Source organism: Pteronotus mesoamericanus, unplaced genomic scaffold (genome assembly GCF_021234165.1).
Source record: "Pteronotus mesoamericanus isolate MK-2021 breed Mesoamerican mustached bat unplaced genomic scaffold, CSHL_Meso_final contig_73, whole genome shotgun sequence".
In the NCBI taxonomy this organism is placed as follows: Eukaryota; Metazoa; Chordata; class Mammalia; order Chiroptera; family Mormoopidae; genus Pteronotus; species Pteronotus mesoamericanus.
In genome coordinates, this window is record NW_026555245.1 from 1,886,788 (window position 1) to 1,901,781 (window position 14,994).

The 14,994-nt window shown below is 47.1% G+C and overlaps 1 protein-coding gene across 2 annotated transcripts in view; it reads right to left on the reverse strand.

The window, feature by feature from the left end:
• The window catches only part of DAPK1 (death associated protein kinase 1), a 178,058-nt gene that overhangs the window by 80,201 nt on the left and 82,863 nt on the right, over positions 1-14,994 (reverse strand). For both annotated transcript variants that reach the window (XM_054582936.1, XM_054582934.1), the window contains exon 3: positions 1,192-1,413. In XM_054582936.1, coding sequence (XP_054438911.1) covers positions 1,192-1,413 — 222 coding nt within the window. The remainder of the gene's footprint in view (positions 1-1,191; positions 1,414-14,994) is intronic.

Sequence of the window (14,994 nt, forward strand, 5' to 3'; positions counted from 1 at the left end):
AAGGAATGAAGGAAGGAAATATGTATTAAACATATCCATGAGCCAGATGCTGTACTAGGTATTTTTAAATTCTAATCTCCTCAAGACTCTTTTGAGATAGGTACTATTAACCCCAATTTACAGTTAAGAAGGTTGTTGTTCAGACGCATAAAGCAATGTGCCTGAACCCCAGCGATGAGACAAGAAGCTGTGAGGGCCCAGAAGTCCTGCAATGTGGTGTCGCGGGATCCGCTGGACCCTCTGTTAACCTCCCTCACTTCCATCTCCTCTAGTCTCAAAACTCACCTCTTAGCCCTAAGGGATGTGCAAACAAGGGGAGCTGTGGGGCTGGCAGAAGAGAAAATCTGAATTCTAGAGGTTCTCAGGAAACGAGTGGGGGAGGTTCTCTATCACTGAGAACTCCCCAGGCCTGGTTTGTGACCAGCCCCCTTTTGCATCACCCATGCCCCCACCCTAACGGCACCAATGTCTCTCCTCCCTCCAAAGGGCCCAGAGACATTCCCAGCCCGGCGCTCTAGGACCGCTTCCTCTCCTCTCCCGCCAGCCTGTGCTGCTGGACAGGTCACCAAGAGTGGAGCACGCAGATAGCAGCTGGGGTCAGGGAGACAGTCACAGAACAACATGCTGCAATCAGTTTCCTACAATAACATCCGATGGGCAGGGTGTGTCTCAGACACTAAGCAAACCTTTTTAAAAACAAGTTTCATAATCACCTCTGAGTGATTCTGGTTCAATTTGACCCTTTCACATAATGAGTACTGACCGTTCCAACAGTTGAAAAGGTGGGCGCGGGGGTGGGGGGGTGGGTAGTGGGGGTGGGGGATGGTGTTTGTGTAAGATAGAGGGAGGAGGGAGGACAGGAGAAGAGAGGAAGAAAGAGAATAAAGAAAGAAGTAGAGAAGGACAGACACTTAAAAGCTTAGCATTAAACTCAGAAAACAAATGACTTCAAAATAAAAGAAGAACTCTAAGGCTGAGGGACCCTCCTGCAAATCAGATGGTCTTCGAAATTACTCCAGATAACTGCACCTAGGCCTCTGGGCAGGCAACACATCCTAGTTCTCGGACTTGGCAAAGCAGAGTCAGTTCCTGACCAGGCTCCGGGCCTGGCCTCTCGCTAACCCGCCTTCACTCTGCCCCCTCCCTCCCCCAGCCCCCCAGGCCCTCCACAGCCCTGCAGACAGCACTCACAGTTCCAAAATCAGGATGACGTCCGTCTTGTTCTCGTACACCTCGTGCAGGGTAATGACGTTGGGGTGCTGTATCTCCTTCAGGATGCTGACCTCCCGCTCGATGTCCTCGCGGCTCACGCCCCGGCGGCTGGATTTTGTCCTCCTTTTCTTGATGAATTTGGCGGCATACTGCAGACCGGTGCTCTTCTCGCGGCATTTCTTCACCACTGCAAACTGCCCGCTGAAGAAGGAAGGGCACGGGTCATTGATACATTCTTTTTTGTTCACTAAAAAACAAGATTTGAGCAAGGATGTGCCAAGCGGGGAGGGGGAGCAGTGGAATTGTGAGTAGAAAAGTTCAAATTATGGACAATTAACCCAGTAAGTAGGGATATTTCTTATTACAGTTCAGTTTCATTAATGCCATTTTTAAAAACATTTTGCAATTTTTATTTTTTTATTGTGGTTTTATTACAGTTGTCCCAATTTTCCCCGGTTGCTCTCCCCTGCCCTGCCCATGCACCACCCCCAGCCAGTCCCCACCCTGCTGTCCATGTCATGGGTCACTTATACTTCATGGGTCAGTTATACTTGTTCTTTAACTAGGCCCTTCCCCTTCTTTCCTCCTTTATTACCTGCACCCCTCCCCCCACCCTGGTCGCTGTCAGTCTGCCCCTTGTTTCCAAGCCTCTGGTTCTACTTTGCTCATTTGTTTGTTTTGTTCATTAGGTTCCTATTATAGGTGAGATCATTTGCCTTTCGCTGCCTGGTTTACTTCACTTAGCATAATACTCTCCAGTTCCATCCATGCTGTCACAAAACGTAGGAGTTCTTTCTTTCTAATCAGTTTCTTTATGAACACTGTTGCGAGGGATAAAAATTATTTTCTTGAGTTATGTTTTGTTGAATGGGTATTAATGCTTCCACCTCTGTGCTGGCCTCCTTCCCTCCCATTCCAGATTCGGGGGACAGTGGGAGGGAGTTCCTGGATCGGACCTCACTTCCAACACACTCTTTTCTTATATGTTTAGGAAAACAAGAGGTAGAGACCAAGGAATTGGTAGAAAAATATATAGAGCCCTGATTCTGATGACATATTCCTAGCACCAGTCAGTATTTATCAATTGAAACACCCCCCCTAAAAAACTGAACGACAACAAAAAAAGCTGTATATTTTTTTCACACTTTGGGAACTGAGAAGCCCTATGTACTAGACAACGGCTGGTTGCTTCTCCAACATCACCACCCACCCTCCTCTTCTTCCTTTTCCAATACTGACTCCACCTACAACTATAGATAAAAGATCACGTGACCTAAGCTAAGCCAATCAATGCACTTTATCTTCCTGGCTCCAGTGATAGGCACCTGACCTAAGTAAGAACTTCCAGAGAATGTTTAGACAAAGATTTTTTCTGAGACTCGTTGATCCCCTCAAAGCTGCTACCAGACACCTTGGGACCATGTCGGGAGTCACTCTTGGTTTAAAGCCAATCACTACAGCAGAAACAGCCCACCGAAGGAAGAAAACTAGGTGTGTGGTAGCACTGTGGAGGGGTGTAGGCCAACCCTAGCCTGAAGCCAACTACCTTTGGGTTTTTCAGTTTGATCTGTGTTTTCTATTTCTTGCAGAGAAAAGCATCCTATCTATCCTATACCTTAGCAAACAACCAGAGCCTCCTGTGCATATATAAAAGAATATAATAAGATAAGTTGATAAAATAAAACAAAACGTGGATATAAGTAAACAAGTGGGATAAGTGGGTGAGGTATAGAGAAAAAAGTCGGCTATCTGAATGTAAGTGAAACACAACAGCAAGATGCTTCCTCTATCGACCCTTATTTCTCGCCTAGTGCCCAAGGCAGGGTTGATCCACCCGTTATCACAGGATCGGTACATTTCTTGGCACCTGCTGGAGAACTGCTATGTAGAGCATTATCACGGTTATTTTTAGCTAGTTTTATTCTCCTCACATGCAGACAAAAGCGGGGAGAGAAAACCAAATTAAGGGTAATATTTTGATGCTAAAGAATGGATACTTTAAAATGTTAGTCATTTACTTTAGCAGCAGGAGGCCAGTGAAGAAAAAAAACCATAGTGAAGGATTATTTTTATAGGAGTGTCAAATTTTTTGCATGACAGGTTATTAATACCCTCTTTCCCCCTGCAGCAGGATAGCAGAGAAGTCGGAGTATAAATCACACTGGAATGCTAGCACGCATTGCCTGTAAACTCACGACCTTAAAGGGCCATGGGATCTACTACGACGTTATTCCAACCATTTGCTAATTTCTCTGGGGAGGGGAAGACCTGGGTTTTCTGTCTGTTGAGGGTAGGGAGTGGGCAGCAGAGATGGGCTTCCTAGAGAAAAGAAGGAACACAGTCCCACTCCTCACAAAGATGGTATCATGTCCCCACTGAGGGCCCTCAAGGGGCCCCAGGACAGGGAGGAGGCAGTGTGCCCCGTGCAGGGTGGGACCTTCACACCACACATGACTGTGCTTCCAGGGGTCAGGCCAAGATGCCTCTCACAGGCCACAGTCCCAATGACTTGCTTCAGGTGCTGTAAACACTCAAGGCAGACTCTGTGGTTTGAATGACTTTGCTTAAAAAAAAAACCAACACAAAACCAAAGTGCCAAAAAAAAGTCTGCAGGCAAACCACAAAGAATATACATGCAAGCCTAAATGTAAAGACTATCTGAGTGTGTTTTCGGCCAAATGTTCCACTGTTGACTGTTTCCCCCTTTTAATTAAGGGAAGGTGAGGACATTAAGGCCCAACAACCCCAATGGCCGAGTTATGGTGAGTTCCAAACGTGTGTGTTGAGGCCAGCAGTGTGTGCACAGGTCAAGGCGCACTATGCAGCCCAGGTTTGCAGCGAAACATCTGGAACGCCATTTTCTTACTCACACTTTGCGGTTCCCCTGAGGGGGGAACTAGCAAGAGAAGAAGGGCTAAGGGGTCAGCAGATGGGACAGACCCCACCCAGAAGTGGGATTCTAATGCTGAATAACTATAAGACTTTGTCCAGGCTAACTCTGGCTCCAGGGCGTCTGGAATGATTATGAGGGACACTTTCTAGGCCCATCTCAATGCCATCTCTTTAACGACACCTTTCCTTATTTATCTCTGACTCCCCAACAACCTGCCCCCGTCTCCTTGCTCCAACCAGCACTCTTTCCCATGCCCAAACCCACAGAGCATCCCAGACCCTTCTGGGTACTTGCTGTTTTCTGTCTGTTTCTTGGCCATTTCCGTCCCTCCCAAGACTAATTCCTTGTCGACCAAGGGCTGCCAGGGGCATCTTTCTATCCCCAGGGGCACTGGGCGTAGGGCTCCTCCAGGAGCTCATACAAGTGCTGACTTGCTGCCCTTCTATTCTGAATCTATAATCCTAAAAACCAGGTGTAGTTGAAGATGCTTCATTGTAATTCAATAACTGTGGAGCTCAGGGTACAGACTGCCTGTGTTGGAGCCTTGGTTCCACCACCTATTAGCCATGTGACTGTGGGCTTACTATTTAATGCTTGGTGCCTCAGTTTCCTTATCTGCAAAGTAGGCATAGTGATAGTGCCAGCCTGGGGGGGCAGCTGGAGTAGAAGGGAAAGGTTTAAATGAGCTACAGTGCATACAGTGGTTAGAACAGTGACTGGCTGTAAGTCTTCCATAACGGTTAGCTTTGAGGAACCTTCGACAACTAGAGTTATTGTCATTAGCAGCTCGTGGTTGCTTCAATCCCCAAGTGTTGCAGTATAACCCCCCAAATATCACCTCTCATGACTGCCTAGGGAAAAAACCCTAAAAGGAAAAACAAAGAAAGCTACACAGCTGAAGTGTGTAGAACTTTTGCTAAAGTTGGCCACTGGCTTCCACCGTCAAACCCATTATCGGCCCCTTCGTTCTCTTGGCCCCACTCAGAGGGAGTCCTGAGGCGGACTGGCGCTCACTGCAGCTGGGGCCTTTGGGCTCTCACCTGGGAACGCAGTCACTGCGAGCCCACGGGCTGGCAGGACACCCACGTATGGCCCATGGGGGCGAATGTTCCCAGTGCAACCTCCACAGGCAGCCAGCAAACTGAGGACAGGCGCCTTGGAGAAGAAACTTGTCTCTAAGAACAGTAATTTTCTTTGAGAGGCCTAATTTGAGTTGGACTGTTGGCTAATTGCTGCTGCCATCCTTTCCTTCCTGGGCAGCTGGCCCATCCCCCTCCCCCTGACCACTGACAACTGAAAAAAAAGATTTGTTCATTTTTTTTTTTTTTTTTGGCAAAGGCTTCTACATCATGAGTTCCCAGAGCAACAACATGACATCGCTTCCAGGGTGAGCTGTGAGCAGGGACGAGAAAGTGCACACAGAGAAACAAGGCCATCTATGCAGTTCACTTGGGGACTGCCTGTCACCCCGGGCCCCCTCTCTTGTTACAAACACTTGTGGCTCCTCAGTGACTGACACCCAGCTGCAGCACTGGTTTAGTGGGTGGGGGAATGTAGCTTCCTTCCTGAAAAATAGAAACTCACTGTATACTATAATTGAATTGACGAAACAAGGGTAAAGGTGATCCTCATTTTCTGCAGGATCCCTATTTGCAAATTCACCTACTCCCCAAAATTTATTTGTAAACTTTACAGTCAGCCCTTGGAGTGCTTTCACGGTCATCTGCAGATCTGAGCTGCCCGAAGGAGTCGGTCAAGGCAACACTCTGCCTTCTTGTTTCAGCTACCATACTGTAAACAAGTGTCCTTTCTGTGGTCTGTTTAGTGCCTCTTTTTTTTTTTTTTTTGCATTTTGTGCTATTTATAATTGCCCCGAAGCACACTGCTAAAGTGCTGTCCAGTGTTCCTAAGTACAGAGGCTGTGTTGTAACTTCAGAGAAAATAACGTATGTGTGTTAGATGAGCTTCATTCTGGTGTGACTAGCAGTGCTGTGGGCTGTGAGTTCAATGTTAATGAATTAACAATATATATTAAATACGGAGCCTTTAAACAGAAACACATAACACTGGGTTATGTATAGATCTACTGTCAAAAAGATTGGGATCAGACGCCTGTAGGAACCTAAACCCTGTATTTTCTCCGAGACCAGTGGCTCAGTGTTTGCTAATTCTGTGTTTGTGGTGAATTTATAGAATATGACTACCATGAATAATGAGAATCAGTTGTATGTTGTTTTTTAAAAATGCACTACACTCTGTTCTCTTAACAACTGACAGAACAGTTTGTCGCACTAAGTACAGACAGCCAAATTTATTTTGACATAAAAACTTTCAGTTAATTGTAATAAACATTTACTAACTACTCGTGGTCAGATAACATACAAAGACAATGAGACATATCCCTGTTTTAAACAGTTTTATACTAAAAATATTAATTCAACCATAATCACAAAATTTATTATAAAGATAAAAACTTGAGACAAAGGGAGAAAGGCTTCAAAAAGAACAACCAGTCATTTTAATTTCTTTGTCTGTCTTACTAACACATCTAATTTGATTAGTACACCTCTAGTCACTCAGTGAACTATGACTACGATTCTATGCAAGGCTCTTTACACATATTCACTTACTAATTATCACAACTCTGTAAGACGCACATAGTCACTTCTTCCATCAATGAGAAAACCAAGCCTCAGAGAGATGTTTTAAAAAGTGCCCTAAGTCCTCCAGTAGGTAAGTTTGCATAACTGAGTAATGACTCTGAACCCATGTGTATTTGCTCCAAAGCTCTATTCACTGCTATGCTGGGCTTTTGTGTCCATTTTGTTTGCGATACAAGCCTCCCCTGGCCCGAGGCTGCAGAGCATCATCCTAGGAAAAAGCTTTCTGCAGGGAAGGCAAAGAGAAGGGGATTGTGGTTAAATAGGTTTTGGGCAATGTAGCCTTCTCCTCCCCACTGAAAACTCATCAAGTGCTTTAATTAATGAAAGCCATTGCTTTAATAGCCTTGAAGATGCTCTGCAATAAAATATAAACCATGTTTACATCTGTGATTAGGAAGCACAGATACTAACAATTAGATACAGAACTACAGAAGAACTTCAAAGGTCAGTGCACAAGGATGACAAGCAATTTGTGAAGCATCTGTATTTTTGTAGGTCTTATGTATTTCATAGTGCATTAAAATAAGCCTGTCGAACTTCGTTTCATCCATTCAGCATTATTTTCAAATTCATTTCTTTGGGGGAGCTTGGGAAAGACAGGGTGGACATGCCATGTCAAAGACGTTGCATTCAGAATGCAGGACGAGCAAGTTAGCTCGAAGTGACTATTTCTTCTCCCTTATGGGTTGGCACCTAACCTTGGCTCTAACATTTTCATTGCTGACCATGATCTGACACCACATTGGAACAAGTTCCCATCAAGGAAGTACAGATTCAAAAAAAGTGACTAAAACAGCATATAATTTTTCTTTGATTTTTAAGTATGTATCTACCCATCACATATGACTGCTAAAAAATTATTTATCAACACAATAATTTTTACTTTTGAATTCATACAAGGTCTGTCCAGAAAGTACCCAGCCATGTAGTATAAAAGAGACATTTACTGCTGAAGAATCAAGATACAAGAAACATTGTATATAGGATAGTGATGCCTCAGTCCCCTTTTAAGTAGGCATCTTGGGATCTCACACAGTTTTCCCATTTGCCATCAACTGCCCTGTAATATTTTCCTGAATCTCACTGAAGATCTGAAATCTCTTTCCTTTCAAAGATGATTTTAGTTTTGGGAAAAGCCAGAAGTCACAGGGTGTCAAATCTGGGCAGTAGAGGGGCTGAGTCACCTGGGTGATTTGATGTTTTGCCAAAAACCTCTGCACATGATATGATGCATGAGCGGGCACGTTGTCATGATGAATCTGTTGATCACCAGTTGCTCATAGCTGCAGCCTTCTGAATCATTGAAATAGTTTCCCCAGAGGAATGTTCAAGCTTAACACAAAATCTGAGGCAGATTTGTTGCTCTACTCGCTCAGTTGTTTTGAATGTGACAACCACACAGTACACAAGCTCACTCAACTGGTGTCTACCACCCCCACTGCCTAGTGCAGTGAAGTCATCATTGCTCATGCATGCACATTCCAGTCCACTCTCCTTGGCTGCCAGGTTACATCAATGTCATGCAAACTGTCCTTGTTATATTAACAATGGCTAGACTTTTTCCGGACAGACCTCATATATCAAACCCACTGGCACAATTTTAGTGCTGCCTTATGAGCCAACTATTTTTCTTGAAGAGCTATGTTGAGAGAGCAGTAGCAGCTTGCATCCTGCTAGAATACTGGAATTACAGGTCTTAAATAAAGGCGAGGTGACAGAAATGATTTTTCAAGGCTGAGTTAACATTTGATAATAATTCACATTTATGGCAGAGGGAAAGACCCTGAAGAGTTTATAGATTAATGAGAGAGACAAGCATGTAACACCATAATGTGGAAAGGGTCATAAAAATGACTTGGCCACTCTGGGCTACTGGGGGGGTGGGCGGGGAGTGACCTCAGGAGAGCCAGGGTGTGTCTTGAAGGGTGCGTGTGAGCCAGGAGATGGAGAAGGAGTGTGTGTGTTGAAGGGTGGGGCGAGTTCCGAGAGGAGGCAAAGATGAGCCAGGGCAGGGAGCACGGAAGAGCCTGCTGAATATTTCTGAGAAAAGAGGCGGTGGTGGGGGAGACTAAGGGCAGCTGCACAATCAGAATCCTGCCCAGAACGAAGCAAGGCCGGCCCCAACTCTGCCAACAATGTGAGAAAGCAGGGACTCTGAGCCTCAATTTCCCCATTCAGGCAAAGGCAATAACAACATGAAATGGGGCCCTGCATATGAGTGTAAGTTGGATTCTCTAAGCACCTCAAGCCCATGTAAAGGATGAAAATTAGCAAGCTGTCTCAGCTTCACGCTTCTCAAGGGAGCCCAGAGGGCAATGTTTCAGCAGCTGAAAAGCAGCACCAATTTGTTCTTGGCATGTCTACCCAACAATTTTGAAATCTATGTGTTAAGTCTCTATTTTTCCCCCATTCGGACTAACACTGGATAGAGACCTGTTTGATTTGTTCCCCTTGGTCCCCAAAAGACCTTCCTTGTAGCTTTGCTTGGATGCTGAAATTTTAGCCCGTGGGTAGGTGAAGCTGACTGCCATGTGCAAAGATGGTCTCAGTCATATTTTCCCTCTCACACGCTCTTCTGCAGGGTAACCTCGCCTCTCCCACCACGAGGTGGACTCTCAGCCTGGTCCCCTGGAATCTGCTCCTTGCTTTACCAACAGAATGTGGCAGAAGTGATTCTGGGGGTTTGCCTGGGTTTCTCAGAACATACATTATTGGGAGCTCCATCTTGGAGCTCAGTCACCATGCTGGGAGAGGCTACGTGGAGAGACCACATGGAGATGCTTCCATCAACAGCTCCTGTCGAGTTGAAAGCAACTTTAAAAAAATTGGCCAGGTGACTGGCCATCTTGGATGTCTGGCCTATCCAGTCTTCAGGTGGCTCCAGTCCCAGCCAACATCTTAGTGCAACCACATGAGATACCTGAGCAAGAATGCCCAGGCAACCCACAGAAGCACAAGAGATCGTAAGTTGTTTGAAGCTACCATGTTTTGGGGTGGTTTGTTACACAGCAATGGATGGGAAGAACAGCCACTGAAATATTTTGGAGGGTGGGTTTAACAGAGGGCCCAGGAAGCTGGGCCAGTAGGCAACCAATGTCATGGACCGAACTGAGGGAGGAGCGTGGGAAGGAACGAGAGTGCCCTGAGCACCTTGAGCACAGGTGCCCATGCTGGGCTCACATGAAAAAGCCCTCCGTTTACATCAGCGTGTGTGGGCTCACTTTTCAGGTTCTTCACTTCTCAGCTTGGCAGCCATCCCCTGTCTTTCCAGGAAAGTGCTGCATCATTCAGGAGGGACCTCTGTGCCAAGACGAAAACCCAACAACAACAAACCCCAAAGTCTCTCACTGAAGTGTCTTCACAGAATTCTGGCTGAGCTGTGCTTATCTCTGGTTTACCTTTCACCGTCTCTGTGGGGAAGCAGGTTCCTCCCCCCCGGGAACCATACCAAAACCAACAGCTCCCACAGGACCCAGTAAACATACCGCTACCTAACCTTTATGCTGACTGGTCTAAATGCCAGTGACATTCCCAGAGTGACACCACTTTTAGAGGACACATGGGAAGATGAAGTGCTTTATCCTTGTTCAGTGGAAATCTCCCCCTTCTGTCCTAATTCACCAGCTGCACAGACCTCAGCTGAGGGGGAAGGCTAACTCCCGACTGCAACTGGCACTTCAGCACCAAGTTCAGTTCCCTTGGAATGTTCCCATGGTGCAGCCCACATTAGCAACTTTCCTTTTTCTGGCTTTTGAGAAGCTATGTGTGACAGGAAGACAACCCACTTTTTACCAAAATAAATTAATAAAGCAAAGCTGGTGAGTTGTTGTTGTTATTAGTATTATTTTAAACACTCCAAAAATTAATATGAATTGCTACCAGGGCTCCGTCAAAATGGCAATGGCGTGGAGAACAGGAGCTCCCCCACCAACGAGAAAAGCAGCACAGGTTGCCAGGGTGCTGACAGGGAAAGGGGATAAACAGCAGCCGGTCACCCAAGGGACTGACAGCACATGCGACCCAGGAGCGAGATGCAGAAGGAGGAGCGCAGCCTACGGGCGGGCTGGAGTAGCACACCGGGCAGAGGAGTGCTGGGCACAGAGGTGGGGCCCTTGGGGAGAGCATCCTCCCGGGAGGTCAGGGCCGCGCAGGGAAGTCTGCCGAGCAGAACGGGGCAAAGCCAGGGACCCAAAGCAAGAGTGGGCAACCGTCGAATTTTTGCACAAGTGTGGTGCTGCCAGCGGATCAAGGAAACCAAATATACAGAGTATCAGGTGCCTAGAGCAGCCTCATTATGATTAAGAAATTAGCAAAGCAGAGCAGGTGAGGACTCGGAAATAAGAAATCTGAAAGACGGCAGTGAGCACCTTTGTTTATGCTGCCTGCCTCTATGGGGCCTCTGAGAGGGCGAACATCTGAGATCCGTCTGGAGCAGCAAGTCCCATACAAAGACCCGCTACTGCGACAGTGGATTTCACGGCCAAGCAAGGTTAGGGGAAAGGGGTAAACAGAGTCACAACAGGTCTCTGTACGCAGGACTCAGCAGACACTGAGCTCTCCAAGAAGGGCTATGGCATTCAGTGTTTCAGGGGGCTTCAGGTTGTTCAACATGGTTTTGTTTTGTTTGTTTGTTTTGTCACAGAGCATTTTGAAACCCAGTTTTCTTAGGAAAGTTTCCTTTGGTCCTCTGTCCCATTAAATGGCTGGCTTCTAAGAGCTGGGACTGGGCTCTCTATGCGCTGTTTCCTTTTCATCCTCAGCACAGAGCTGCATTTTGAGGTTATTCCTTTGGGCCTAGGTGGAGCTGAGCCGAGAGCTGGGTGGGAAATGCCCACAAGGTTCAGACTGTTTTGGGGTGGTGGCCTATTGAGAAGGATGGGGAGCAGCTAAGTCAGGCCGCAGAGAGGAGGCCGCCCCTCGTCCCTGCCTCCTGGCTGCTGGCCAAGGGCTGCGCAGAGGAGACATGAAAATGCACGATGGTCTCAGTCCTGCTGGGAGCCTGGTACCACTTGAGACTAGCAGGGAATTTCGAAGTTTTTTTTCCTTCAGAGAGTCGGTTGTGCTTGGATATCTTCAGTGGCCTGAAGAGCAGGCAGAGTAGGTGTGGAGAGTGGAGGCTCCGAGGCAGAGTGCGGTGATACCTGCTGGTGGGCTTACAGGTGAAGTCTCGAGCCCTCACTGCCACCCTGGACCATGTGACTCAACCCAAGGAGAGAGCAGTGGGGACGGGAAGGAGCCTGAATGCATCCTGACAGGCCTCCTGGGCATTTGATACAGAAGCCTGGAGATAACACTGCCATCTTGTTCTGGGTGCAGTTCCTTTGGCTTCTGCCACTCATTGCCATACCTGATCTTGCCTGATTCAGATCTGGACTGTGACTTCAGGAATTTCCGACCAGCAGGAATTAATAAGACATTGCCATATACCAGAGAAGCCAGTGCTACATGAAGGTGTGCAGAGTGAGTGGGGAGGGCGGGGGTCCCGCTCCGGCTGAGGCACACAGGGCTGGACCCAGAACACGGGCTTGGTTAGCACTTGAGAGCTGTTTGTTTGTTTTTGTTTTTAAAGCCAAGGAGAAAGGAAAGATGACAACAAATCTTGGATAATTGTCATTTGATACATTCTAAACAGGACTTCCAAGGGACCAGGCAAGTAAAACAAACATCAATGCTCCAAATATTTTCTCCGAATATACAAGCCTCTCATTGGAATCAGGATTACCCTGGGAGTCCAGTATGATGACAGTAAAATGACCTTATAAAGAAAGGGTGTCACACAGGGATCAGCTCTCCCGTTTAACCAGTGGTGACCACATCAGATGACTGGGGTCAAGGCTTCCTGTTTCAAGACTATGCTCAAGCTGCAGGCGAGCCCTCCAGCTGCCCCAGCTAAGGCTCAGAGGGGTCAGTCCTGTGCTTGATCATTCTAACTTAATTCTGACTTCAGCAGGCTATCTCTTGAGCCAATCCTATTCTTCGATCATCCTGACTTTGTCACGTAATCCCCTTTCAGCTATTGGGCTAAAGTTAACCGGGCCCTAAGGTACGGTCTGTATTCAACTCAGCAAGCTGCTCTCAGGGGAAAAAAGCTGAAAAAGGAAGCAGGAAGTTCATATTAACTTCATGGGGAAAGAGCAAGACAGACAAGGTGTTGAGGTGAAGTTCCTTACTCCAGAGCCCCCCAAAAGAAAGATTCATCCAAGATGCTAAGATTCAAGCTGAAGATAAGGAGAAAGGAAAAGTCGGTCAGTCTGATGGGCATAGGCTGCAACTGTGCAAATCCTACACTGAACTGTACAGAGCAAGGCAGCTTATAGGGACTGTGGGGCAATGCTCCCCGACAGGTCCTCTGCCCAGTTCCGCAGCATGATAGGCACCGCATAAAGATGTATGAATATTTTCATGTCTTCCCTCCCAGCTTAGGCAGAAATACTATTTGCCTGTGTGTTTTCACGGGCAGGTTTGAGACCCTCTGTCATGCTTTTTCTTCGGAAGAATTACCTCCAAAGAAGTCAGGTCTGTACTGGTGAAGAGTTTGGACGTGAGTGACTTGAAGAAATGCAAATATGCTTGGTGCTACGTGGCTTTTAGCGCAGCCATATGACTGATGCGCATCGGAGATGCTGTGCAGGGGACTGTCTGGGTCTGGAGACTGAATCCAACAGAGGGTAGCAGGTTCCTCTGGGCTTTCCTTCTCTGTGGTTTCAAGAGTCACAGGCCCAGGTCTCAAAATGAGACAGCTAGTGGCTCTCTGGCTGTCAGCCCAGCTGGGAGGAATCCTTTTTGCAGTGCTCTTGGCCAAGCCCTTTCCCATGATGTCTACAGATCTGTCACCTTGGCTATGAATCAGGTGGGGATTCACCTCACAGAGGAAGTCTAAGGAGAGGAGAGAACAGGCGGAGGACTGAGGGGGGGGGTCACTTCAGGCCAGGCAAGGCGAGGCTGGCAGGGAAATTCACTGCTGGAGTTACCTGAAGAGAAAGCCACGCAGATAATACTGAAAGATGATAAGTTAGAGAGAAACCAGAGCTCCAGGGAAGTCTGAGTATTCCCTCAGTGGAAGCAGAGCTCCCTGGAAGCCTGCCATGTGGGCTGACCTCACCCCTGCGACCAGACCAAGCAAGCATGAAGCTTACTGTCAGAGGCAGGGGAGGGCTGCGAATACCCCATCCAGGAGACTGAATACGCGGATGATGGCACTTCTCTTAGGAAGGGAGGCTTCTGAGGAGCAGATGTCCCCATCTATCAGGTCACAGGTCAAATGCCCAAGCAAATGAAAAATAACTCGTATGTATGAGATATGAAATAGATACCTCTTGAAGCTGGGATGGCAAATCCAATGACTTTTTCATGGGGCATAGTTTCCTCAGGAAATGTAGAGTCTGAACTCAAGGACATTTGGAGTGATCGTCCACAGGGGGCTTCAGAAGCTTTGTCTGATGGAAACATAACTTTCTGTCAGGTAGGGGTAGGAGGGGGCGCGGGCCCCCATTCTGCCTGCAAGCTCCCACTTCCTCATCTGCAGCGTTGAGGGCTGAGGGTCTCCACAGCTGTTCCCATACTGATGGCACCTTTGACTCTGCCAGACCGCCTTCCCTGAGGGTCTACACTATGTTGTCACTTGGATCAAGTCACATGGAAACACCTGGACCAGGCAGCCTACCAGGGGGAAAGAGCCACCTCGACTTTGAGGCAGGGAAGGAGGCCGAAAGGAATGGGTGACAATAGCCCTGGAAGAGGGGACAATCTAACAGGAAGAAACATGCACTCGCAGTGCCCTAAGCAGGTACACTCAAGGTTCCACACGCCCCTCCAAGTCACTAATTCAGGCCTTCACTTTAGGATGTCGACTTCTGGGGGTTCCAGATCAACTCTAGAAGGGAGGGCAGGTGGCTTCATGAGGAAAGCGAACTCAGAGGGAGGTGCTGCCTAAGGAGATGCAGCGGCCCAATGCACTGGATTTAGAGCTTACCTTCCGCTGACAGGCAAGTGAATGGCACAAAAATCAAATCCATTTTCCAGCTCCTCTGTGATTTGTTAGGCATTTATGAGACACATGTCGCCATTACTACATTTAGAACCACAAGGAATAACACTAAAACAATCAGTTTATTGAGTTTGACTTTTAAGTCCCTTCATCGTGATCTACCAATATATTTGCTTTTTAAAAAATTGTTTAGATCACACTGATATATAGGATTCTTTCTGAAAATTAACACCAGTATT